This window comes from Saccostrea cucullata, unplaced genomic scaffold, assembly GCF_032062105.1.
Source record: "Saccostrea cucullata isolate Sc308-1 unplaced genomic scaffold, CSIRO_AGI_Scuc_v1 ctg24, whole genome shotgun sequence".
NCBI classification, from domain to species: domain Eukaryota; kingdom Metazoa; phylum Mollusca; class Bivalvia; order Ostreida; family Ostreidae; genus Saccostrea; species Saccostrea cuccullata.
This window is the reverse complement of record NW_026933183.1, coordinates 252,432-279,926: the sequence shown is the minus strand read 5'-3', so window position 1 is coordinate 279,926 and position 27,495 is coordinate 252,432. Positions and strand designations below refer to the sequence as shown.

At 34.4% G+C, this 27,495-nt stretch overlaps 2 protein-coding genes across 5 annotated transcripts; both read right to left on the bottom strand.

Moving 5' to 3' along the window:
• Window positions 1-1,254: 1,254 nt before the first annotated feature.
• On the bottom strand, window positions 1,255-20,050 carry LOC134237542 (kinesin-like protein KIF23). Of its 4 annotated transcripts, none has more exons than XM_062719633.1 (24): window positions 19,952-20,050; window positions 17,609-17,654; window positions 16,539-16,631; window positions 16,191-16,229; window positions 15,579-15,684; window positions 15,197-15,333; window positions 14,650-14,774; window positions 14,208-14,369; window positions 13,731-13,843; window positions 12,130-12,251; window positions 11,107-11,209; window positions 10,531-10,610; window positions 7,847-7,966; window positions 7,470-7,599; window positions 7,040-7,113; window positions 6,290-6,392; window positions 5,839-6,047; window positions 5,460-5,570; window positions 4,985-5,326; window positions 4,634-4,724; window positions 3,674-3,813; window positions 3,019-3,170; window positions 2,816-2,854; window positions 1,255-1,925 (listed from the first exon to the last, which is right to left on the bottom strand). In XM_062719633.1, exons 1-24 carry the CDS (start codon window positions 20,035-20,037, stop codon window positions 1,892-1,894), a joined length of 2,757 nt encoding a protein of 918 aa, XP_062575617.1. In that variant the 5' UTR covers window positions 20,038-20,050; the 3' UTR covers window positions 1,255-1,891. The 4 variants fall into 4 exon arrangements, with proteins under 4 accessions (XP_062575617.1, XP_062575616.1, XP_062575615.1 ...); XM_062719632.1 differs by lacking the exon at window positions 2,816-2,854 and adding an exon at window positions 2,759-2,797; XM_062719631.1 differs by lacking the exon at window positions 2,816-2,854 and having other exon boundaries at window positions 1,256-1,925; window positions 2,980-3,170.
• A 439-nt stretch (window positions 20,051-20,489) lies between these two features.
• On the bottom strand, window positions 20,490-27,212 carry LOC134237549 (uncharacterized). Its single transcript, XM_062719644.1, has 13 exons — window positions 27,062-27,212; window positions 26,604-26,708; window positions 26,009-26,461; window positions 25,751-25,915; window positions 25,517-25,659; window positions 24,862-25,060; window positions 23,896-23,973; window positions 23,515-23,550; window positions 23,145-23,225; window positions 22,777-22,974; window positions 22,631-22,663; window positions 22,361-22,423; window positions 20,490-20,611 (listed from the first exon to the last, which is right to left on the bottom strand). Exons 1-13 carry the CDS (start codon window positions 27,120-27,122, stop codon window positions 20,490-20,492), a joined length of 1,737 nt encoding a protein of 578 aa, XP_062575628.1. The 5' UTR covers window positions 27,123-27,212.
• Between the last annotated feature and the right edge of the window lie 283 nt (window positions 27,213-27,495).

Genomic DNA, 27,495 nt, shown 5'->3' with positions numbered 1-27,495 from the left:
AAGTTTCTGCGAATTAGCTTCGCTTAGCGTTCACACGGAGAATTTAATGCGAATTAGTTTACTTCGAATTAGTTTATTGCGCATTAAATTACTTCGCATTAGCTCCGTGTGAACGCTTATAGCCAAGCTAATTTTTAATTCGAATTAAATTCTTTACATCATGCGTAATGGCAAAATATAGTCAAATGCCACTTGTCGGTGGTCAGCTTTTTATAGGTACTTCTTTATATCCATTGTGCTATTTTATGAGTGAAAAACCTTTCAAGGAAAAGTTTTTAAATCATTAAAATGTGTATACAGACACTTTGCCATTACGTCAAATGGATCTGCTTCAGTATGAGGTGACGTGATTTGCAAATGACGTCATAATAGCTGTGCTGACGCCGGGGTGCAGAAGTAAAATTTTAATTCGCATTAGCTGTCGTGTGAACGCAATTTAATTCGCATTAGTTTACTTCACATTAATTTACTGCGAATTAAATTTTCCGTGTGAACAGGGCATTAATGTTGCAATTTATTCATCCGGTGAAGAAAAAACAAATGTACTTCAGATGCTTCACTGCAAATGGTCAGTGTGCAATTGTATTATTAGCTCCTTGCAACCGAGTTGGAGGGGATATGTAGATTTGCAATTAGGTGTTTTCGTTTGTGAGCAAGTAAATTCCGTGTGAAACGGAAGATACGTAATTCTTATCAGCATTGATGACGAATTCTGCCTTATTTATAGATACAATGTATGCTCTTTTGGAGGGGATAGTTGATATGAGAGAGCAAATAAGACATGTGCACATTTATTTTTACAAGACAATTCTTGTAACATGTACATCCTTTTCAATTTGTGTTGAACTGGAGAATCCATTGCTATTCTCAATCTCTAAACCATATCCACATTGAATATACATGGATAATTGTTAATCATTCATTTACGCTACACAATCTGATTATAAAAGACACAAAACTCACTATCACTGGCATTGTTTATTGTGTATACATTCTTTTTTTTGGAAAAAAAAATTAACTAAAAAAATGTAATAAAAATATTGTGACCCTAAAAAGCGGAACAAAAAAGATAAGGAATTAAAATACAACACATCGAAGGAGAAAGCCAAAAAATTTACATAAATGAAACAGTTATTATAATCAATTACAAAAGAAATTCAAGATCTACTTAAAAAAAAAAAAGAAAGTAAATTTTATTATCTTTCATAACCATTTCACTTTAAATACACTTTAATAAAAATGAAAAAAAAAAAAACAACATATTGAACATTCTGTAATTTGGGGTGAGATGTCCATATTATGAACTAAAATGACGAAGAAAAATGTTTAGTAAAGAAAGCACCCAGACAGAATTTGTGGAGAAAGGGAGAGGAAAATATTCATGAACCTCATGACACAATATTTACAATTATATACACAGTATGTACAACTTCATTTAAAATATAGTTCACACATAAAAATCAAGTTATATTGATAAAAAAATTTTTTTCCTGCCTTCCAATTGATACAGGAAGATAAATTTAAAATATCACAATGTCTGCTGTGCCATGATAAATCCCTATTATTTAAATAATAAATATCATTTAGAAAGTACGAATTGATATAATAATATGGCAAAGTAACAAAGTCATCAAATTTTGAGAGTGCTATGGGACCAAGGCAAGTTCTTATTCTAAGGGAGGTAAATCAAGAATTTATCGCATCATATGATGATGCAACATCAATATGGTCAATATGCTACTACAATCAAGTATATGGAGAATACATGTAGGACAGGTGCTTTCTGACCATTTTGAAAAACAGGAGTCAATTAACTAAAACAATTTGATATAATGTCTGTATCGGTGGTGGTGACTAATTGTTTATAATGTGTCTATGATGTGCAGAAAATTCACACTCGAGTAGCACCATTAGGTTTGCTTCTCCTACAAAAAAAAATATATATTAAATGACAAAAAACTTTAATACTTGTTTCAATGCACATTTTAAAATTTGCAGAAATAGCATCTTAAGTTTAAAAATTATAAAAATATCATGAAAATTGGGGATCAAGGAGAAAATACCAAATTTGATTGAGATTAACAAGCAAAATGGTTAGGCATCTCTGATCTGCAATTCATAAAATGCCTTTGTAATGATTAAGATTTACATCTTAATCAAAACTTTGTGATCATGTTACAATATTTTTCTTTTCCCATTATATTCCCAATTCTTTGGAAAACAGTTCATTTTCTTATGAACTACCATGTATGAGCATAAATATCTCATCAGACATCAATACTACAATACAAATTCTATCATTTCTGACAAAAATGACATTGAATGACATTGTTTGTGAACAGTCATCAGACAAATAATGTAAATATAAGGTATGAAATAGATTTTTTGGAATTCATGAGGAACATGAACTATACCCATTCAGCCTTCTTATTTATCATGAAGTGCTAAAACCTTCTTTGAAACATGCCAGCATGAGGTGTCACTGGTCATGTCATCATGAAATCTCAAAAATAAAATTAATTTCTTCAACAAACTTTCTTTCCTGGTTATAACAAGATTTAAACACTTTTTCACTTAATACTGTGACCCGTAATTGCTATGTTGAATCTGTCCAGCACTTAATTCGTACCATCCCTTGTAACAGTTATCAAACACTTACTTCATAGCATTGCTGTGCCCTTCTGTAGCTATATTACACTTACTTCATAGCACTGCCGTGCCCCTCTATAGCTATGTTACACCTGTTTGTAACACTTACTTCATAGCATTGCCATGCCCCTCTATAGCTATGTTACACCTGTCTATAAACACTAACTTCATGGCATTGCCTTGCCCCTCTATGGCTATATTACACCTGTCTAACACTTACTTCATGTCACTGCCGTGTCCCTCTATAGCTATGTTACACCTGTCTATAACACTTACTTCATGGCATTGCCGTGCCCCACTATGGCTATATTACACCTGTATAACACTTACTTCATAGCATTGCCGTGTCCCTCTATAGCTATGTTACACCTGTCCTCTACATCTGTCCAGTCCCCCTCGTAGTCCTGGGGCTGGGGACAGGAGCTCCGCCTCTTACGGCTCCCGGGGGAGGTCTGTTTTAGGGTTTCCACATCATTAAACACCACAGCAGTCCCTCCACCAGCCGTGGGTAGACAGTCACCCTGAAATAGAGACAAAGGTCAGTATTAAGAATTTCAGAATTTTTATTTTCACTTCAACTAAAGGAAATTTTGTGACTTTATTCACATCACTGATTTAAAATATCTCTTCATTTTCTTTGAGAGAAAAGGTTAAACATATTTTTACAGTATTAAAACATGTAAATGTGAAGAAAAAAGAAGGTAAAGGACACTCTTTTTAGGGATAAAATCAAGTTTTAAGAAGGATTTTGAACCTTTCCAGCTCAGTCCTTCTTCTTTATAATCTTCTTTATATACTTGTGTCTCTCTACTTTGTGTAGTTGGGTAGTCAGACTGCCCCCCCCCCCCTCAAACTTCTTGTAAATCCTCCAGGTAGTCCAGTTGTGGCCCCTTCTTTTTGTAGCTTGGTAGTCAGATTATGGCCCTACCTTGTATAAATCGGGGTACTGACTACTGTAGTATCTTGTTTTTGAGATTGTTGTCCCAATCATCTATGTTTTGATACTGAAGTTGTAGGCCTCTACCTTGTATATCTGTGTTGTCAGGTTATCCTCTGAGTCCATGTCCTGATGAGTTAACATGTACTTAGACACTTCTTTTGTATCTTTCACCTCAAGTTTGGACACAGATTTCTTCTTCTTTATTTTTGGCTGAAGCACTGTATCTGCCAAAAAAAAAACAAAACATATGAACATGATAAATAATTTTCAACATATATTTTTTGTTTAGATTTACATTTACCATCAAAATGAATTAATACAGAAAAAAAAGATAATTCTTAAAGGTTATAAACAGATAAAAGCATAAAAATTTGAAAGTTAATTCTCATTATGAACATGATGAACTGATAGAATTAACAACCTTGCATTATGTTATGGTACACATGTAAAAGTAAAAAAAAAAATATATCAAACATTGAATATTAAATGTGCATTGTGCAAATAACTGAAAATAAACAACAAAGAAAAAAATTATTAACATTCTACAGAACATGTATTTCTTTTAAAAAATTCATTTTTCAATTTGAAAATTTCAAAAAATCAAAGGAAACACCAATCTCCTCTGATTCATATCATAAAAAATCTCAAATGCCATTGATACATTATATTGAAGAGATTTGCAGGTCTTATGTATTTTAAGCTAAAAATCTCAAGTTATCTCCATTTCCAAGGATTTTGTGGAGGCAATGGGATTTGATTTTACATGAAAAGCACATGAAAGATGGAAAGATGATTCTTGGATAAATACATGTACAATACAAAACTGAAAACTTTAAAGCAAATACATGTAATGTATGCAACTCACCAATTACTGCAGAAGGAAAGAGAGTTAAAAAAAGTTATTAAATAGGTAGTTATTTCAGTGCATATACAGGAGAATAAATAAAAATTAAAGCCATTAATTTCATCATACTGTGCAGGTATAAAAAAAATACAAGCAAACAATACAAGATATCTTGACTAAAAATCTCTATGACAACCAACCTAACTCCACACTTCCTGGAGGACGGTGATCCAACCAGATCTCAGCATTAGATGACCTTGACCTCCTGTGTCGAGGGTTGAAGGGCGGGGTCTGGAAAAAAAACAAAAATGTAGATAAACAAGACAAATTGATTGTAACAAAATCGTTAGAAATTTACTACCTAAAATGGTAATTCTTGAACTTTCTTTGATATAAACAACATTTTTCAATGTAGAACATACCAGTCAGAAAGTTTGCTATCATGAAATTATTGAATCTTGAAAAAAAATAATAACCTTTTGATTTAATGTCTTGCTAATCTAATGGAAAACAAAACATGAAAACTTTATGTACTCCAATAAGATACTAACAGGCTTGGGGGTTTTGGAGGTAGAGGTAGATTTTGTGGTGGGTCTGAGGTTTGCCCGGGCGGCACTCAGTGTGGCCCCGGTGGTGACTGTCCTGGTACGAGGGGTGGGGGTGGTCCCTATTTTTCTCATGTCATTTTCTGATCGGGCAGACAATATTTTGGCTGGGGTGGTTTGGGTCCTGGACTTCGGTGCGGGTGTCCTGAAGGTCTCTCTGGGAGCTGGCATTGGAGTACAGGAATCGCTGTCTGTCTCGTTGACAATGTTCCTCAGCATGTTTAACTTCTGTTGTCTCTCCCAGATCTGTCCTCCATAGTCCTGTTCTATTTTCTGTCTTTCTTTTTCCTGAAAAATGGTGATATTCACTTAAACTATCAGAAAATTCAACAAATAATCTGACATAACACAATAAAATTTTTATCTTTGGGACCATTGTAAGATCTATGATGTACATTGGTTACAGATTAATGGTACTCACTAGATTTCTTTCCCAGTGTTGGTTGTTCATGTCCAGTCTAGCTTTGAAGTCGTTCTTTAATCGTTCCTTCTCTGATTTCTCCTGGCGAATTTTCACCTCTTTATCTTGAATCTGAAAACAAAGTACTCTCATTTTTATTTAATCAGAAATATTTTAGATGATCTAAACTATCAGGACTAAAAATTGCAAATTTATTATTTATTTATAATTTAATTTTACATTTATATGAAAAATATATATTAATCAATGTGCAAACAAAAAATGCATATGCATGCACAATTCTCCAAAATTCTCAAATCTTGGACATTTCTTGAATGCATTCTTCCTTCTTTGCTTATAAACTAAACGACACACTGTACAATCGTTATAACCCCCTCACCATGGCCTCTAGCTCCCTCTTCTGTCGTTCTGACTGTTTGGTCTGCCGTGAGTTTTCTCCGAGGCGTCGCTCCAGGGATCGGATTCGAGACTCCAGTTTCTGGACGTAAGCCTCGGATTTCTCCACCCTCTGTTGTAGCTCATCGTTCTGGAACAGGGCCTGCTCGTAGTTCCTATCTATCTCTACCAGGTGGGCCCGGAACTCGTCATCTGGAATTCATCACATTACTCACAGTGACATATACTCAAATGTTTCTTAACTAAAAGCTTTGACAAGGCTGCCTTGTAAATATTAAATACACGTGTTACATATAGTATATATGAGCTTGAGTAGAATAAATGTGTAAATTACTCCAATCAGAATTAAGTTTCATCACAAAACATTTATTAGGCTATGCTAAATTAATTGTTACTTCTATATGTTCATGTATATATAATTTCTGCTGACTGACTTTGTTTGTCTAACTCCAGTTGTAGAATTTCCCTCCGTTTTTGACGTTCCTCCAAAAACTTCTCCAGCTCTGGCAGGACAATATCATCTGTGGACCGCAGCAACTATATGTCCAAAAAAAATTTTTTTTTTAATTTTCTGGCCAGATAGTAAATATTTTGAAAGACATTTATCAGGCTAGCAGAAAACAAAACAATTCTGTTGACATTTGTCCAAAACCAACAAAATGGGGTTGTCTCTGGTTGGATTAGAAAACAGTATATCAGAGTTCTTGAAATATTTTTTCAGGGTCAGTCATTTGGACTGACTGCCATGCGAATTTTGTCAGTCCAGACAGATTTCTATCAGTCAAAAAAAAAAAAAAAAATTCAATAAAAAGAGGAAAACTGTATTTGAATTTTTTATTATCAAAACATTGTGCACCCAGCGTCAATAAACATGTCGATTTGACTGTTGTATAACAACTTTCTTTGAATTCTTGTGGGGGTCCATTTTCTTCCTAAGTTTTTAATCTATTTCGATTTTCTCACCTGTCTTACCTTAGCGCCGTCAACAAACTAGTTTGAAAGGTTACGGGGAATTCGTACGAAATTTGGTCAGATTGCGGAAGTTCCTCTGTCAACACTTGCCGGTCACTTGGACTGACTGAGAACGCAAAGTAATCAGTCCTTGGTTGTTTTTATTGGTTTTGCCGTAGAACTCTGGTATATTGTATTTATAACACAAAATTTTTTTTAATGTTCAAACTCACTTCAAAGGGAGGGAATCCAGGACCCAGAGTAAAGTCAAAGGCAGGCACTTTGGCAGGTGTACACAAGTCCTCCTCTGAAAAATATCAGTCATTTCATAAAGTATGTTCATTTAGGTCATCAATAAATGTGTTAACTGTTTTCATTAGAAGCTTATCCCTCTTGATGTTTACATAATTATTTATATCCTTCTTCCTATGAGGGAAATCATTATTACTCTTGTCTTTAGTCATGACAAGGTTGTCCCTAAGACCCAGGGAACTTCCCTGCTGATAATGTTGTTATCCCCACTTAGTTTGGTATTCCTCCTGAACTTCCAATAAAGAAAGGACCCCCAGATCCCCTTCTACTTTTCAAATCTCCCCTTCTTTTCAATTATTAGGGACAACCCTGCTTATGAGGTGATCGTTTTTAATTGATTTGATAAGAAACCTGATTTAAACTTGTCTTTGTAGTTCTGGTTGATCTTTCGTCGCCCTGGCGTTAATCCGATGTCAAATCTCACTTGTTGCTGCCTAGCAATTAGCACCTCCTGTGATAATTCGGCAAACTTCATCACATGCTGAAAAATAAATTGTCCTCCAAACTTATTATTTTTTTTAAAGTAAACATTTCTTAGATTAAAAATCTTTTTAATGTCTAGGCAAAAAGTTTCAAACATAAGAAAAGAAACAAAGCATGAAGTTGAACATTTTCAAAAATGACTTATTGAAATCATGGGGATTACTAGAATTTTGCCGTTTTCTTTGGAGGCTCTGTTTTTTATATTAGAGGTGTAATCTATGTAGTCTAGCATATAAATTTCTTACTATTGTTTCGTCAAACTCCTCTCCTTTAGGATTGACACAGACGACCATTCGGACTTTTCCCTCTCCATCAAAGTAATTCTTAAACAGGTGGGTCAGCTTGGAATCTCTGTAGGGAACCATCTACAACACGTAACATAATCAGTTAGTCGACTCTTAAAATCTCTATGATGGTTAAAAACAGATTGCTATCTAGCATGCTAGTAGAAACTTTGGCATGGATTCGATTTTGACGTTTAAATTTTTTAGCAGGGGTGTTGAAATCACTAAATTTGAATATACAGTCGCACCTGCTGTTACGGCCACCTTTAATCAGTGGCCACTCCCCATGAGCGGCCAGTTTCAATCCCGCCCGTTCATTTTTTCACTATATTTTAACTCATTTAAGAGCGGCCACCTGTCTAACGCGGCCAGTGGCCAGTGTTTTTAGGTCACGTGCGCTCAACATGCCTGTTTTCAGCAGCCATTTTGTCTGTTTGATCACATGACTTCCGTCTGGCACGTGACCTCGTATCCTCAGAGAAGCCAGACATTAACAGATGATGATGAGTTATTACCAATAATTGCGGGTGTAATTTGAATTCTTTCAGGATTTAATGATTTAATTAATATATTAAATGATTATTATTGTTAACAAGTGTTTTTGGTGTTCTTTATATATACGAAAGTAAGTTGTTGAATATGTTCATGATATAAACTCAATACATTAATTACAATTCCGTCTGAGGTTATCAAGTCAAGCGGTCAGTCTCGCGCTATAGCCCTATTATGTTATCTAGAAAAACTACAAAGCTTTACACAGCATCAGGGAAATGCTAGTTTGTTAGCACATTTCATGATTTCATGCGATGTCAATTCTATGGCTGTTAAAATTACAAACACAAAACAAACAAAAAAATAAAAAAATAACAGATTTCTTTCAGAAATTCATGTAAAATGAAATGTAAGAAAAGGGATTTCATGTGACTTAAAACTTCCTAATTTTTTAAATGTGTTGAAATTGTGGATTCAGACCTGTTTACCCTTATCGACGTCTCTCAGTATTTTTGATCAGATTTGTCCGTGAGAATTAACATTTGCCAGTAAGATTTAGTTTTCCATTGATTTGACGTATATAATTAGAGATTAACTGTTTTTTTTTTATTACTAAAACTTGGTTACATAACATGTTCTCTGTCATTTTATACCACAGCTTTTCTGGCAACTCCAAATCACCGATGCGCTTGAAATCTTTTTTTTTCCTTTTAAAATGATTAAAGGGCGTGAAACTGAGACGAATCATAAGGATGATTGATTGTTAAATGTCTCTCTCAAGAATTTAGTACTCATTAAGACGCCAATTTTGTCTTCTACCAAGTACTCAAGGCCATCGAGCAGGGAGGAGTCTGTTTCGTGCCAGCATCTACTGTGATACAGAACCATGGTTAATACGCTCTTATTTGAAGGACCGGCCTTCAGGTTGCACAAGTGGGACTCGGACCCTAGACGTAATGAGCAAGTCCTTACTGAGTAGCTGCAGATCTGTAGCTCTCCGAAAAAAAATTATATATTGATAGACCGGAGAGCTACAGTGCCACCCATTGAAAAAACTGTATATTTATTTCGCACGAAAAAGTGCGCTCGGTTCTTGATTAATTCGTCAAAATTCTAACCTCAGTTGCAAAAATGGAATATTTCAAAAAAATTCCTTTTTCCCCTATCAAGTACTCGCGTAGTTAACAACTGAACGAAGCATATTGGACCGAATTATCTTTGAAACCAAAATGGCAGTATAAATAAGCTAAATTTTCGATGATTACAATTTTAGGGTCTGGAGGACTATTAACAACAATTATAAGGAATGTTTGGTTGTGGAAAATATGTTAGGAACACACGGTTAGTAATATTTTGAGTTTACAGATTTATAAACATGGAGAAATAAATCGAGAACCGAGCGCACTTTTTTGTGCGCAATAAATTCACAGTTTTTTCAATGGGTGGCACTGTAGCTCTCCGGTGTATCAATATATATATTTTTTCGGAGAGCTACAGATCTGCAGCTACTTACTGAGCAACTCTTAGAGTAGACGCTCTCACCACGCCATGCGGGTGACCAGATCATAAAGATTGATTCTCAATGACTTGTTGCTTTAAGCCGAGGAGCCATTCTTCAGCCATGTATTTCAGCAGATTATAATGTAAAATTACTGCTAAATTCCAAACGAACGAATTTCCGTATTTTTTTAATAGCAAAACGTGAGACGTATATGGGATTAAAAATCCGTAAGAAATACGGCGAAATCGTAAGAGTAAACAGCTCTGTGGATTTGAAAATAAATGTGAAAATAAATATACAACTTTGGTCGCATTTTTTTATTCATTGGTTTGAAACCTGGAATAAGTGGCCACCTGTCTTATGTGGCCAATTTGTCATTCTCCCACGAGTGGCCTCCTAAAACAGGTTTGACTGTAGCTGACAAGTTGTTCTACATTGGAGAATACTTAAGAGCAAATTCCTAAATTAGTGTCTTGATAAAAATTTTATCAACGGTAATGGATTCGTAACAGTTCAGAAATAGCAGATTTAGAAACTTAACCTAGTAACAAGTTTTCAATCATGACAGGAGTCATCTGAGAAGCTATTAATGTTCAACTCTTCTTCTCATCATGGGAAACAATTTCTCAGAGAGTATTAATCCTGAGCCTACCTTGTTGGAGTTGTTTTTCTGGTTCTCTCGTAGAATCTCTATACAGTTCCTCAAGGCCATCAGAGACTGGTTTATATTTCCTACAAACACAGTATAAACATATACAGTAAAACTCAGTTATGACGAAGTCGCAGGGACCTATGTAATATCTTCACTATATCCGTAAGTTATTATATCCGTATAAGGAATTCATTAAATTCGTATAGTTGGGGATCCAAAATAACTTCCCTATATCCGTGAATTCGCAATATTCGTGTTTGTACTAAACGAGTTTTACTGTATTTAACACAGTCATATTAATTAAGAAATTTACACTATTCTTTTAATTTATGTATAAAGTTAACAATTTTGTTTTCTGATGTAGAGGAATTCAATTCATTTAAGACACTGTACATTGAGAAAAAAAAATATATCTTTCAAAGAAAGACAACTCTATCATTTCAAACAACATAGAGAAAAAACTTATTTTTCAGTGGATTTCTCTATAATTCGCCTGAAATGGAATGCTGGAGCTGTATGTAGCTGATAATAAGCAATCAAAGAAGAAGACAATCATGGACAAAACAATGTACTGACCTGCTTCTTTGAGCCTGTCCCCTGCATTCTTTGTTCTGTGGGTCCTCTCACTCCCTGCCAGGTCCACTAACGACAGCTGACTCACACAGATCTTGTCTGGATCCTGTTACCAAAAATTACCATCAGTAACAAACCATACAACTTGTTATGAACAGGATTTTGTTAAGTCAGACTCCAATAACTGTGTTATTTTTTTTTTAAATATTGAGCCATTACAGCAATAAGGATAAAGTTTCTGAAGAGAATTCATTTGTAGTAAGTTTTGGAGATCTATGGCTAAATACACTGTATACTAATGGTACTACTAAGAAGCATCATTAAATTCAAAACTATAAATGGCTACTAAACTACAGTGCAATATAAAGCTTCTTCTATGTGAATTCTAATGTATTGACAGGGCTCGACATTAACACTTGTCCGCTTGTCCGGTACCAGTGAAAAGAAAATACTGACAAGTGAATATTGCTGGGCACTTGTCCGATTGGACAAGTGCATTTTAATGTAAAGGAGTCTATAAATAAATAAAAGAAAGACTGTTGAAAGCTAATTGGTAGTTTCAAGACGGAAGCTGTAAATAAAAACCAGACTTCGATCCCAATTTGTATCGCTATATTAATATTGAGTTCATATTCGATCGGGATCGAAGTTCACTATATTGCATACTACTGAAACCAAAGTCATGGAAGATACGAACCGATTCTGTTTGATGTGGACAGGGTCAATTGTGGACATTTATGTTATTGTCAGAAAAGAAAGCCTAGATTAAATTTCATTTCATAAATGTGTTTGTTGTATTTAACAATAACATTACGAATCAATCAAGCACATGTCATGTGTAATGGACTTTATTCTAATTTTCAAACTGAAACTATTAGATTTGTATTGAAAATTTTTTGGACAAGAGAAGTTGAAGTTCGGACAAGTAAATGTCTTGGTCACTTGTCCGAATGGACAAGTAGGAAAAAAATTTAATGTCGAGCCCTGATTGACACCTCTGTTTTGTAACTATTTATAGGGACTTACCTGTAAGACTTCCTCCCCCCGGGGGTCTAGCGGGGCCTGGACCAAGCGGATGTTGAAGATACTGTGACTACGACTGGACTCGGCATTCAGAGCTGTGTGGGCCACCTTACGTCTCTTCTGTCCTATAATGTTATACTTCAATAGTGATTCAGAACTTTGTTATAAATGACAAATCAAACTGTGTAAAGCACTATTTCTACATGGTTATTGAGGCATTATTTCGCAAGACTGCTTCATTTCAAAAGTTAACATCTTAGCAATGAAAAATAACTAGAACTGTCCAATAGGGACAAATACCCCCGCTGGGTTTTTCAGAGTAGGTGCCAATTCAGAAATATTTTATGGATTTAGTAAGTGATATTCACTATTGTCTAATAAAGTGTCTGCCACAGCATGATAAGCCCATCAGATATTGTTGATAATCATAAATTGGTTAGGGTGCAAGAAAATTAAGTAACCTTAATTAACAGATTGACACAGATTTCAATGATCTAATTTCCATTTCTTATCATGTTTAAAATATTGTACATACATCTCTAAGAGACTTACAGTGTAGGGATTAATTAAAACAAATAATACATCATATAATTCTAAACTGGCTGTGTTAGAGCTTAACAAATATCCATCTGCAGCTTTAAATTGTTTATTGCAATATTATGAAATATATAATTTTAATTATATCATACAATACTAATTCAGTTTTAATCATACACTAAAACATCAATTTGTTTTAATTACATTACACCAATTGAAAGATCTTTATCTGAACTACAGCCACAAGAACTCTTAATTAACACAAGCAACTATAAGGCCATTTCTTTTTACCCAACTCCCAAGAGGTAAATTAAGATTAGATCTAGATCTAGAGATGCTCTTGCAAGTTAACTCCCGACAATGAACTCATTAATTTCTCTCTAATTTGACATGCACATTTCTGCTATCAAAAATTCTCCTTGACCAGTGCTTGATAATTATGCCCATGGGACAAACTGAATTCCTCTCAAATCATTAACATTTGTTATAGAATTTGCTGTAAAGTATATGATAAAAAATAAGTTTTTACTTAATTTAGCATTTTTTAATAAGCCTAGGATACAAATATATTTTTTACATTTTTAAGGATTATGAAATTTAAAATTTTAAAGACTTAGTTTTTTTAAAAAAATCACTTAAATTAAAGGTCACAGTGACCTTAAAATAGGTCGTGACACACCGTCTACCCAAGATGCATAAATTGTCAATGTTTGATGATTGTAAGTCTAATTTTCTAGTTATGACCCAAACAAAACAACAAGATAAAAAAGAAAAAAAAGCACCTGTAAAATGCAGAAAAATCATCCAATCAAGATGAAAATACAAGGTGCACACCTTCTTATGGTGAATAATAATTGTACAAATTTTCAGACAAATCCATCCAACACTTTCTGAGAAACGGTCCGGACAAAATCTTGTCTACAGACAGACGGACATGGTGATTCCAATATACCCCCCTAAACTTCGTTTGCGGGGGTATAAAAATAAGTTATAACTACCATTAAATCACATTGCACAACATATGACATTGAATATTTAGGCATCTTCAGCCTATCATAGCACAGTACCTTTAAAGAGAACCTCAAATGCCTCCTCTGGGCTAGTTATTTCCACTTCTACACAGTTCATCACGTACATACAGTCACTGGAGTCTGTCCTCAAGATCTTAGTCTGGGGAGGTCTACAACACAGATACACAGACTTAAAATGTTAATCCAATGTATACATTTCACATTATCTAGACTGGTACTGTTGCACATCACCTGACTTACTTGTAACCTGTGATGGGGTCTTACATGGTAATTGTTGTAGATTTCTATGTAGGATGTGAGGTCCTGTGACTTACTTGTAACCTGTGATGGGGTCGGTCCTATGACTTACTTGTAACCTGTGATGGGTCAGTCCTGTGACTTACTTGTAACCTGTGATAGGGTCGGTCCTATGACTTACTTAGCCTGTGATGGGGTTGTAAGGCAGTTCCTCTAACAGGTCGTACACGTAATTGTTGTAGATTTCTATGTAGGATGCGAGATCCTATGACTTACTTGTAACCTGTGATGGGGTCGTATGGCAGTTCCTCTAACAGGTCGTACACGTAATTGTTGTAGATTTCTATGTAGGAGACAAACACGGCGTACTGGTTGTCGTCGTCCACACTGGTCAGAATGGTCGGATCACTGATCCTCTCCTGGTCACCAAAGTTACCTCTGTAAACACACAAACTTAATGTATTTTTAATAAAAAATGATAGTTTACCCTTCACATAGATTTAAGTAAACTTTCTTTTACTTGACTATCTTGAAAATTTACACAAGTATTTTTTCTGGGACAATGAAATTAGATTAGGCACAAATATGACAAACTCTCTTCTGTTTAAGCCAGGTGGAGGTGGTTCCTCAACAAGTAAGAAGTTGGTATGTTTTACTTTTTTGCCTTCTGTTTGAGGTATTTTTGGGGTGGGGGGGGGGTATGAAGGGGTTGTCTTACCTTCTGTTTGCAGTGGGTGTTTTAGGGGTAGTAATCCCTGGTATAATGTCCCTCTTTTGTCGTTCTATCATGGCATCAGCTTCAGACTGCACCTCAAAACCATTCATTTTGTCTGATTTGAAGACCTAGGAAAAACATGATTAGATTTGGATGTACTGTAACTCATTTACCTTCATTTTTCATGGCTTTGGCATAACAATTACACCTTTTAAAAACATGTTTATTCAAGTACAGCTACCTCATCCTACTCTTATATTTACATAACTCAGTATTTCATGAAAACAACCCAAATTTTGTGTCCAAAGTAAAATGACAAAATGACAGCATTAGTTATTTTTTCAGTTCACTCCCAAACCTCTACACTTACTGTCAGAAGAGGAAGTATTTTGTGCTATTTTTAAAAAACACAACTTGTTTGTCCCCATTGATATTACTGTAATCTGAATAACAAAGGCTGCATTTCTAAAGAAGCTTGTGCAAGTACAATTATTTTCTGTCATAAACATGATAAAGAAGGCCAATGCTACCCCTTATATGTCGGACTTACATATTTTTTGGCCTGGACCCCACTGATGCTGTTAAACAGGACGTCTAGACATCGTGGGAGGATCCCCTGGTCCTTGGGGGTGCCTGTCATCGTGTAGGTCTTACCAGAGGAGGTGATTCCGTAGGTAAACAGTAACCCTGTAAAACAGAACCTCAGGGTTAGATCCTCACTAAAGAAATTAATGGTGACCTTGTGAAGAATGTCTACAGTTTACTATCAACTCTAACTCATGTATTTTAAAAATTCAAAACGTCATGAGATACAATTTATTTAGTGTTTATAGTGTTGTGATTCACTGAATGTACATGATACACTGTATTTCCAAATATTAGCACATTGACTCTGAAATGCTGAAGATCATCTCACTGAATCAACTATTTACCATTTTTGCCCTTAATGAGATCGTCCACCAGGGGGCAGGCCACATAATCAAACACGGCCTTCTGTGAGGTGTACTCATCAAATATGTACTGGAACGTGAACTGGTACTGTATAATACAAAAGGAAAGTAAGAAACCACATATACCTGCAGACTCAGTGACACGAAGATCAAGTACATGTAAATCTGAATGAGAGAAAACCTAACAGAGGAGAGCATGCACATGCACAAATTTCCCTTGTGGATTTTTAATTATGGATTGGTATCTTTTATCTCTTTGCACTGCAGGTTGACAAATTAATTTAACTGTTTTGATTAAAGGTATTGTTGCATATTTTCAAAGACATATTGCAAGAATTATTGATTCAAGGTATTGATGCATATTTTCAAAGACATATTGCAAGACTTTTGCAAGGTTTTGTATTTTTTTTTTATTTTAACCTTAATATATATATACATGTATATATAACAAAACCTTCAATCTTAATTGAAATGTGAAATACCTTTAGACTACACAAGCAATATCTGACAAAACCTAGTAAGTAAGTATTATGGAGTTGATATAAAAAATAGCCCAAGGAAAATTCAGACATTGACATTTTCATCCATTCTTACCTCTTTGATCTGTCCATTTCTGGCCACTGCTAAAGAATTCTGTAATAATAACAAAAACACATGTACATGCTGTGAACATGGTAAACAGATGTATGTAATTATGTATGATACTTCTTTTCTGTCAGATATTTTCCCCTTTGCAATTTGCATGTAAAATCACATAGAACTTTGGAACAAACCTACATGATTTTACAGTCATTGATATGATACAGAAATCACTATATTACAAAATCGTTCATGGTATGATTAGGATGGCATGTCAACCGATTACACCGATTTTTGTTTTATGAGATCAAATGATGTACATGACCAAATACAAAACTCGGATGTTATTTATCCCAGTCCTACCTCTGGTGGTATTAACTGAACCACTGTGGTGCTGAGAGGCTTTACACAGCATGAGTCATTAGGATTATCCAAGGGGCGGACCCGGCAGTATACCTAGGGAAAAAAAAGTAAAACGGTTGGTTAATACATGACTCTTATCACTTTATTTCTTCATTGCTCTTTTAATAAAGTTTAGACGTGATACTTTATGACACTGAAATCCACTAAATTTATTAAACACAAGAATCACTTTATCATAATCTCTTTCTCAACACTCATTATACATGTACATACAAGGTGAAATTTTTGGTAGCATCTATAACCTGTTCATGAGTTGACCAGAAGACAAATGCAGTATATATATTAAATAATTTTCTGAATTATTGTCAGGGGTTCAAAATTCCTGAAGCCCGACGTCCCGGACTAACAAATTCCGGATCCGGACTCGGCATTTAGAATTCGCCAAAGTCCTGGGACTTGGCTATGTTTCTTGTTTATATTTTTTTTAAGTTAAAAAAAATGATCGTAAAGCTAAAAATAAAGCAAATTCTCAAATGTATTAAGTAAAAATGTGGGTTTGTGGGCGTTAAAATACCCATAAAACATTACGAAATTATCGAAAATACAATCCGTCTTTTTATTTTCCGTTGCGGCTAGACTCTTGCTTTCACACAATTCCTCATGTTTCCTCCTATATGACAAACGGTAATGAGTTTGTTAAATAGCTGTGACTTACAGCACGTTCTAATTTCTATTTATTGTAACAGATGGTTTATTCAGTAGTGAGTATTTGTAAAAGTTATTGTAATGTACCAATAATCTATTAGTCTGGTATTGTGTGGAAATACTCATGTATGACTATATGAGTTTATGGAGGAAAAATAAAACATATATTAATACATATAGTCTTTATTCATTCAATGCAACAAATGAAAATAAATTATAAGTAACATAAATTTAATGATGTATAGGAAAATATGACTCTGAAATTTCTTCCTCGGACTTGCCTAAAATTTACTCTTTAAGTCCTGGACTTGACCATGAAAAAAAAAAATTTGAACTCCTGAATGTTCTTGTAATTATAAATTTACCTCTACTGGGTCGACTTCCCCTTTCTTCTTGGAGTTTTTCCCTCTCCTGTAACAAGACAACACTGTTTAGCCAGCATCACTGAGCATAATCTATGCCTAGGTAGCTAGACGACAAGCACAAAGAAGCACCTGTTATTTGTCTGAATATTTAAATTCATATCACATCTAGCTGCAGAACTGTAGATTTATGGTTTTATATTTTAGTTTTTGACCATAACGTAACATTTTCAGAATGAAAATGTGCCATTTCCAATGCAAAATTTTCTGTGCATGATTTGCAAAATTTTCTCTGTACTTTCCACCATTGGCATGATTAGTTAATCAATCACCTTTCACTCCACAATTTTAAACAAATTCAATTTCTTTAACCAATCTTTATATTTTATTTACCTCTAAGCCCTTCATACTTGTCTCTACCGATCAATAAACTCACTTGTTTTTTGTCAGATCCTGATGGCAGAAAATTCAAAACAATCGAGTTTTTTGGTCTTTATAGACAAATATATTAAGGATTGGGAGGTGGATAAAATATACTCACATTGGTTTAAAAATGTGTCTAGATTTAGGGATTGAAAGGTAATTGATTGACCAATGCTGGATAAAGGAAAAATTCTTTCCAACTGTACACAGGAAATCTTGTGCAGTAAATTGCACAATATTTGCATTACAGGATTTGTAGCGATATGGTCAAAGACTAATATATAAATATTAAAACCATAATAAATGCCACAGTTCTGCAGCTATATAACACATCCTACCAGGTTCAACTTGGCCTTCTTTGTTATGTTTTCTTATAACCAAAGTAATGAAGGAAAAATGAATAACGAGATGGAGAAAATCTTAAATTTTCACCTTTCTAAACTGACAAACTTATTTTTTAAATTACACAATAAAAGGAAATAAATGCTTTGAACGATGATAATTTCATTATCTGTCACTACACAGGCCTCTGAATTCAGGGGCCTGTGGTCACTGATAGGCCTAGTCAAGTCACATGAAAAACTTAAGAGCCTAAACATATGACAACAAAGGGTGGTCTTTATCATGTTTACAGAGGAATGGCGGACTAAGACCAGTTTTGTAGACCTTACCTACATATACTGTACAAGTTCAGTAACTAAAAAATAATCATCTGGTATCAAATTGTGTATAAAATATGTATCAGACCATTTTTTTTTTCCACTGACCCAGTCTTTGTTTGTCTGAAGATTGAACGGAGGAACAAAACTGGTTTTGAATCACATGCGTCGAAAATGTTCAATCATCCCTTCATAAAAAGATTTTCTTTTTGTTTTAATGTCAATAAAATACTTACTGTGGCTTCATAATTTCAGAAAAATACAACACATCTGTAAGAAATTATTCGAGAGGACTGATCGCTGGTGTGTAAACAATGTTTCTTCCGTGCTCGTTTAAAATTTACCTCGGAAAATCACATGACCAATCGGCGCTCTTTGCCAGCGCCTCTAGCGGATGAAATGATAAAAGGTAGATAACTCTAAATAATCTATCATTCTCTTGTAATATTCGCAAAAGCAATATCTTGATCAGATAAATTCATTACATCGATAATCTAATCACTCTCAAATATAAAGAAATCAAATCGAATAGGCCTATAAAGAAATTTAATGCTGCATATTCTATTTATTGCAGATTTTGTCTGATATTCTATAAATTATATTACTGAATGGGAAGTTTTAATCCCCACCCTTTCAGAGCGATTTGTTCAAACTTTTGTATTTTACAATATGAAAAATTGGACAAAAATTCTAACAAAATACTAAAGTTCCTCTCCTCATATATTATAACATTTTGTCATGCAAAATATTTGAAAAATAACTTTGAAAAAATAATTTAATAATTCCCTGTTCCATTCAAACTTTTCAGTGTATATCCAAAGTTTGACAAGTATAAAGCCTGAGTAGTATGTCAAGAAGTACCAAGGTTTCACTCTCTTTTTTTTAAAAAACCAAATCATTCTAAAATTATTTTTTAATAAATTATCTAAAATCTATCGAGATCTTAACGTACGTTTTCAAAATTTAATTTACGTAATATGCATTAGGTTCTATTTTTCAATTTAATTAATGGGATTCGTTCAAGAAATTAACCTTTTTATTCAAGGATGTGTCTTATGCTAAGTTTACTTAAATAGTTATTCACTAGAAATATTATTATCAACTGATAAATGAATGTGTAGTAACGAAGAATTAACGTATATATATTCAGTCAATAAAATTTTTCATAGGTTCAGACGAAACATAATCCCATTTTGAAAACAATCACGTCTACCTGTTAAAATGAAGGCTACAGCGTCCTATCCTTTCTGTGTTTCGATCTTACCTTTCGTTCACTTTCGGTGTCGTTTTTTCATTATTTGTTACTGGAGATCCCACCCACTTTGGGCGAAAGTAACAGATATTTTCCATGATCCATGCGCCGACCCGTACATCATCGGTGTGTGACATCACTTTTGACGTCACAATACGTTTGACGTTTAACGATATCTTTCAAACGTAACATCAAACTCACAAAAAGAATTTTGTTTATCTTTTACAAACCGCTTTATTCGTGTTAAAATTACACAATATTACTTAAAATTGTGTTTTCGTATTTCGAGAATCACGACAAATAATTTAAATTGTAAATTCATCTTTTATTATTTATTTTTATTAATTGTACATGTTTTTCAGCAACGAAAATGAGTATCTATCGACAAATGAAATTCTTGCTGTTTTTATATGACGCCCAACGTCATATTGATTTATCCAAAAAATAAAATTATAATGAACTTCTCTAGAGGAAAGATTTTCCATCAATATAATCCCTTTATTTCACATTTTGGAGTTTGATCTAATTATCGATGAAAAATAGATTTCTTTCACTCCGGATTGCACGTGCATGACTGACATCCGTCCGGCCCGCGGGGTCCGATTTCGTAACTTCCACCACAGTTAGCGATGCATCTTTCCATATCCATGCAACTTCCTATCAGTCCATGCACTGTTAAATATTCAAGTTATGAATGTAAAATTCACATTTGTAATATACACATAAATTGTGTCTATTTTGCAAAAAAAGTTTAATGTTAAAAAAGCTGCGCTTTCAATTGTCTGAAGTATTATGAAACATGTGAAACATTCTACAAAAATTTAGAATGGCAATCAGTGTTTCACAATCACAGAGATTTTGTTTTTTGTTTTGTTATAACAAATACATATTCATTAAAAAAATATAAACAATTTACTAGTATATTAAAACCAGATGTCTCTGTCGAGACTGAAGCTCTACTGGTTTGTACAAATAGCAAAGGAAGAGAAAAGTACTTAAGCAATTGGGAATTGAAACTTTACAACAGCAATATATAGAATAATGATCCTTGATTAAGTCTCTTTATGTTCTTAGTGTAGTCTACTTACATGCCACATTATATTATAATAAGACTAAAACTGTATTTGGAGTTGCATTTTGAGAGTATTTCACAGAAATTTCTATTTTTAGTAATCAAGGCAATAATGTTCATCGAAGTCAAAAACCGATTTGCAGAATTGTGTATCTTAGTGTAGTCTACTTGTGTGCCACGTTATACTGAAATCAGACCAAAACTGTAGGAGGAGTAGCATTTTGAAAGAATTTCACAGAAATTTCTATTTTTAGTAACCACGGCAACACCGTTCATCCAAATCAAAAACCGATACACAGAATTACGTATCTTAGTGTAGTCTACTTGTGTGCCAAGATATTTAAGGAATCACTGTCTAATTTGGAGAGTATGCCAGGGCATCAACAATGGTGGGAAACATGGGATAATTTGCATAACGGGCGAAGCCCGTTATGCTAAAATTATCCCATGTTTCCCACTATTGTTGATGTCCCTGGCATACTCTCCTAATTAGACAGTGATTCCTTATATTTCCATTTCATTGTGAAATAAAATTGTAGACTTAGACATTAAAAATGTAGACTAATAGATTTAAATTACACGAGGACTTCCATGCCAATTTCAATAGTCCTCGCACACTGACGTCAAACATAAAGGCAGCCGCACGAGATTTACATGCATATTTGGCCTCCTTAGCGTCAGACACAGAGACAGATGCGCACGAGATTTGCATGCGTATTAGGCCTCCTTAGCTGCTGACCTATCGATCTGCCTAATTTACATTCCGGCAGAATTATCAAGAAATAAACTCCCCCAACTTTCAAACAGTTATCATAGAGAAAAAAAAAATAGAAATGGAAATACATGTATATTGAAATCAGACCAAAACTGTAGGAGACGTAGCATTTTGAAAGAATTTCACAGAAATTTCTATTTTTAGTAACCACGGAAACACCGTTCATCAAAATCAAAAACAGATGCACTAAATTATGTACCTTAGTGTAGTCTACTTGTGTGCCACGTTATACTGAAATCAGACCAAAACTGTAGGAGGAGTAGCATTTTGAAAGAATTTCACAGAAATTTCTATTTTTAGTAACCACGGCAACACCGTTCATCCAAATCAAAAACCGATACACAGAATTACGTATCTTAGTGTAGTCTACTTGTGTGCCATATTATATTGAAATCAGACCAAAACTGTAGGAGGAGTAGCATTTTGAAAAAAAAAATGTTTACAGACAGACGGACGGACGCCGAACGCATTACTATCGCATAAGCTCTTCTGGTCTCTGACCAGTAGAGCTAAAAATGACGCTATTTATTATATGGCAAACATGTAATATAATTAATAGGAAAAAATCACCTACTTTTCCCATTTTTCGCAGAGCATGAGGGGCCAAAACACTCCGAATTGTAAGCCACCTTCTCCACTGTTACAGATAAAGGGAAAGAACTCATGGGAGTTTTCAAAATTACTTTTATTTGTAATCTTAATAAAATAAAGATACAAGCACATTGTTAAAAAATAAAGATTTTCAGAAAAAAAAAATGAAAAAGTTCTTATTCTTTTGTATCTCAAATAAAAGAAACTGAGTATGCAAGAATAAAATTATAAAAATAGTACTAGATATTCGTACCTTCCTTATCTGTTGGTTTGCCCGCCCCTGGACCTATTAAAAATTTATAAATAAAATAAATAATTAAATAAAACAATAGATTAAAATTCTAGAGAGAGAGAGAGAGAGAGAGAGAGAGAGAGAGAGAGAGAGAGAGAGAGAAATACACATTGATAACATTGGTCCTTGCATTGGATTATGACCTGCCCCTCCTCCTCCACTTGCCGCCGCCATGAACGGAGATTTCATAGCACTACCCATACCTCCACTTGCTGCGGCGGCGGAACTCAGCGATGCCTTAAACGGTCCGTTCCCCCCAGATCCACCACCGCCACCACCTCCCATCATCATACCACCGGATCCGCCTATGTAATACAAAATGTTCGAAAACCTGTGCTTAGTACCCGGGGTAGGCTATATAGATAAGATGCATGTTGATTACAGAATGAGATTAAATTAGTACTTTTAAAAACAATGATTTAAAATAAACTATACTCAAGGGAAAAAAGAGGAACGTCTGACTAATAAGAGTTACCTCCCATTCCCATGCCTCCTCCTGAACCACTTCCAGTCATACTGGCACAGAACGGACCCGCACACCCGCCGCTGGATCCGCCTACGAAGAAACAATTTTTTATTCCAAGCCTTATATTCTGAATAAACCACCAGAAAAATACAAGTCTACTGAAACATGTTTTATAAACGTATTTCTACCTCAAATATTTGAAGTTCTTCCCTTTTTATTGTTTTTCAAACACCTAGTTTTGGCACCTTTGCATATTTGGATGAAAAAACCAAAATTCTTTCTATTGAACACAATCCTTTCAAACGTTGTCATCTGACATTTTGATGGTCTTTTGATTTTCAACTTCTTAGTTTCAAAAGTACAGTCATACAGAACTTACCGCTTGATCCAGCAGAGGGCATCATAGGATTACCACCTGGTTAAAGACAAAAACTATATTAACAAAGCGATTTTTTAAATAAAAATAATTAAAGGTCTAATAATGACTAAAAAACATAGATGAGTAAAACATTTTCAGTTTTAAAACTGCAAATGACTACACATATTATATGAATTATTATGTGATAACCAATCCTTACTTAATCAAAACAAAACCCTCGATCTAGACATTAATAATCTATAAAATGTACACTTACATAAAAGTTATAAAATATATGAACAAACACTAGTTTTCTGTTGCTGCTTTTAACATAAAAAATATCTTTTTAATAACTTTATAATCGATTAGAAAAACGACAATTTCCTTGACCCCTTTTCTTACCCCCTCCTGAGCTGCCGCTTATACACAGAGGAAACTGACACTTGTCCCCTCCCCCGGAACCTGTACCACTACCCACATCTGTAGAACATAAATTCATAAATACAGACTGAAAAAGTTGTAATCTCTTCAAAAGAGATTGATTTTGATTTAAACAATTTGTATTTAACACAATCAATGGGATTGGACACAAGTTATAGATTGTAGATTGTCCTCTCCAACACAAACAAAATACTAGTAACAAAATTATATACACGTGGTGTACAAGCAACAAATATGCAATACAAAAAAAGAAGGAAGAGGGTGCAGAGAAATAAGAAAAGGAGGGAATATGGGAGTGTAATTAAGGAGAGAAGAAAGGAGGAAGGGGTTGTAAAAGATATGGAATTGTAATGCTGGTTATCCATAAAATCTTTTCGATTTTTTAATATATTTATGTACGGCTTTAATAATGTGAAATTATTTTGTTGCCCCAAATTTGGATCCCCAAATAAAATTAAGTCAAGATCTTGCTACAGTCGTTGTTATTTTGTATAGTGTGAAATAATTCTCAAAAGAGAAATATAGACTTCTGAAAGTATGTGAATGATTAAAAAATAAGAAACTCGTTCTTGGACGAGCAATTTCGTTTACTGAGATGTAATAAAATCAAGTGATTGATTTTGCAAGTTTTTTCCCCATACATCCCCATACATATTGAAATATTACTCCGAGTCTGACACATCGTCGCAAAACACGGCCAAAATGTATGATTTCTCTTTTCTTTTAGGAGAGAGCTACAAGCGGACTCCAAACCTTGGATTGAGACGATCAGTCTGATAGAGCAACAACAGATACCAAAACTCGAATAGAATAATCAAATTTAGGATACTTTAAAAAATAACAGAAATTAATTTCAAACCAAACTAAAGGCCGATAGTACATGCATTTAATTTTCTTCCAAACCAAACTAATCAAACGCCTGCCTACTGTTTAGAATACTATTTCCGCTTCCTGTCATTCCGCTACCAATTCCAGTGTTCATCCCGTTCATCCCCATGCCACCACTTCCGGCTGTCCAGGTCTGCATCCCGCCTCCACCATTGTTGTTGATGTTGTTGTTGTTATTGTTGTTACTGTTGTTGTTTGATGTCTTATCTTTGCATCGACAGTTGGGGCATCCATCAGACTTTCAAGGATATTGTAAAGTTATGAATGGGGGGCGAACATTTCATTGTTAGCAGGGGACTGGTATATATTTTGTTCGAGTCAAATTTGTACGTGAAGGTTTATTTATTTCCAAGGTTATCAGTAACAGATTACTTATATCCTTCCTTATTAAAAAAATCGCATAAAAAGGAATTCTTCCCAAACTCAAAGCTCTATTTTATAGGTAGGGGAGGGGTACCATCATTCAGTCCCCGCCCTCAGAATCAACTGGTTATTCCTTTCTCATAAGAACAAAGATTAAAGCTGTGTTAATTTTTTATTCTGGCAGCCTGTTAGCTTTACTTTTGTACACTAACGAAATAAAATGTACTCACAAACTATAATGAATCTTTCAAAATACAGACAAAAAAGATTTTGTTTCTCATACTGATAATTTGTATTCACTGGAAGCCAGTTATATGCCTTTTTAAAATACCTTTGTGTTTCCTATGTCATATCCGGTATCTTTACATTTGATCATACACGTGATCAGTTTAGTGCACTCCATGATGTTCTTTGTTGTAGGTTTGGGTGTCGTCGTTGTTGTCGTTGTTGTTGTTTTGGGAACAAGATTGTTTTCTACAAGGAAAATGAAACAACTGCCCAAACTGAAAGTTATTTGAAGACATTTCTGTTGAAAATGTTGTGATTTTTAATCATTATCCAAAACCTCTTTTGATGCACGTGCACTTCTGACAGCCATCTGCACCAGTTTCCCCTATTTTGGCCTCTCCTTTACATGACATGATACACAGTTTGGTTCCAATACAACTGTTCACTTTCTGAGGTTTTGCTGCTGGAGCGTTTTCACAGACAGGCATCCAAGCTTTTACAGCTTGAAAAGAAAATAATGAAAGAGATTGCAAAAACAGACGGTATTTTTTTTAAACCAGAAGTTGAGTAGTTAAAAATTACCCTTGAATCCTACCTGGTGCACAAGGACAAGATTTACACCCGAACTCGTCCGTGACGACACAATCACGTGGACAATCAATGATGAGCCCCGTGACGCAGTATCTGGGGACCCCTGGACTCACTAACGGAACATTTTTAGGTGTACAACCGGAGGGGATAGAATTTCTTCGAGGAGGGAACTTCATCATTACAGGTGAGGGCCCGTTCATTTGAAATGGCGACTTTCCCGCGAAAGAAGAACCCGGAAATGACATCATGCCCACTTCCGGTTTCTTCTCTTTCTCAATAATGATTATGTTAGTTTTGTCATCATTTCCTTTTGACCCCCAGCTCTCTCCTCCAATGCTTCCCCATTTTTCTTCCAAAGAAGATAAAGAATCTCCGTCACTGCCTCCAAATCCCCCGCCCCCCAAGTCTGTGTTAAATCCACCCCAAGAAGAAGTTTTGTCGCCAGTTCCTTGATTGTCTAAAATTCAAAACTGAAGAGTTTATGCTATGAGCAATTGTAAGGAAATTTATAATTCAAAAATATCTTTCAAATCAATCATTATCATCAAGAGACCTGAATTGATTTATTGTATATTTTTAGATACGAAGTATTTATTTACCAAAGCCCTTTTTACACCGGCACACTCGGCATTTGTTGACGTATTCTATACACCAAGGGTGGCAATTAGGGTCCTCTGGTGGGCATTGATTTAGTTCCGGTAACTCTGTCAAAAAAGTAATTTCTTCTGAGAAAAAATTATAAGAATTTAGTACCTGAAAAATTAATACATCATCTACGCATGATTAATCGTATAAAATTGTGTGGTATCTTATTAATATCTTATCAATCTTCATTCGATTTACCATATAATATCTATGATAGAAACTTGAAAAAGAATTGTAAAATCAATATAAAGAGTATTGAAATTAAATAAAAAAGAAACAAATAAAATTTAAATAATTTAAGACTATGATCAACATTATTATCCATAACTTAAGTGAACAATTTAGTAATTGCAGATAACATTTGCCAGACAACGAGATGTCCTTGATTACAAGCATATGATGCCATACTTACGTGCTCGTACGAAACAGGAGAAAAATAACAGATCAAGAACAAGTACCAAGAGGGTGTCCATACTAAATTTTGTTTTGAAATCGTCGTTATATTATTAAAATAAAATGTTTTTATATAGTAATTTTAAAGAAATTATTCCATCAACAATAATTATTAAGCGATCACAAATGATTTTTCCCGAAACCTGCATGCAAATTTTTCGAGCACCTGCTTGGAGGCGATATGGGGGAGGCACCTGACCTTTTAGTACATTATTCTGTTTACTGAATTTATTACAATTAAAATCATCTTATCCAGTGTATACATCTATCAGGAACTTATTATGTAACATGGAACGTGTGATTCTATGAATACCCGGCATAATACAATAACAAAGGCAAAATTTGCTTAGTAATTTTTTATCATAGTTTGATTTGTTCAGCTGCTGGGGGAAG

Coding starts and splice junctions, on each gene's coding strand:
- LOC134237542 (XM_062719633.1), bottom strand. CDS start 20,037: ATGGAAAATATCTGTTACTTTCGCCCAAAGTGGGTGGGATCTCCAGTA. Junction 15,685..16,190: donor GAAATGGACAGATCAAAGAG/GTAAGAATGGAT, acceptor TGTATTATACAG/TACCAGTTCACGTTCCAGTA. Junction 1,926..2,815: donor GGGCAAGGCAATGCCATGAA/GTTAGTGTTTAT, acceptor TTTTTTTTGTAG/GAGAAGCAAACCTAATGGTG.
- LOC134237549 (XM_062719644.1), bottom strand. CDS start 27,122: ATGGACACCCTCTTGGTACTTGTTCTTGATCTGTTATTTTTCTCCTGT. Junction 26,462..26,603: donor CCGGTGTAAAAAGGGCTTTG/GTAAATAAATAC, acceptor TTTGAATTTTAG/ACAATCAAGGAACTGGCGAC. Junction 20,612..22,360: donor CTCTGCGAAAAATGGGAAAA/GTAGGTGATTTT, acceptor AATATTTAACAG/TGCATGGACTGATAGGAAGT.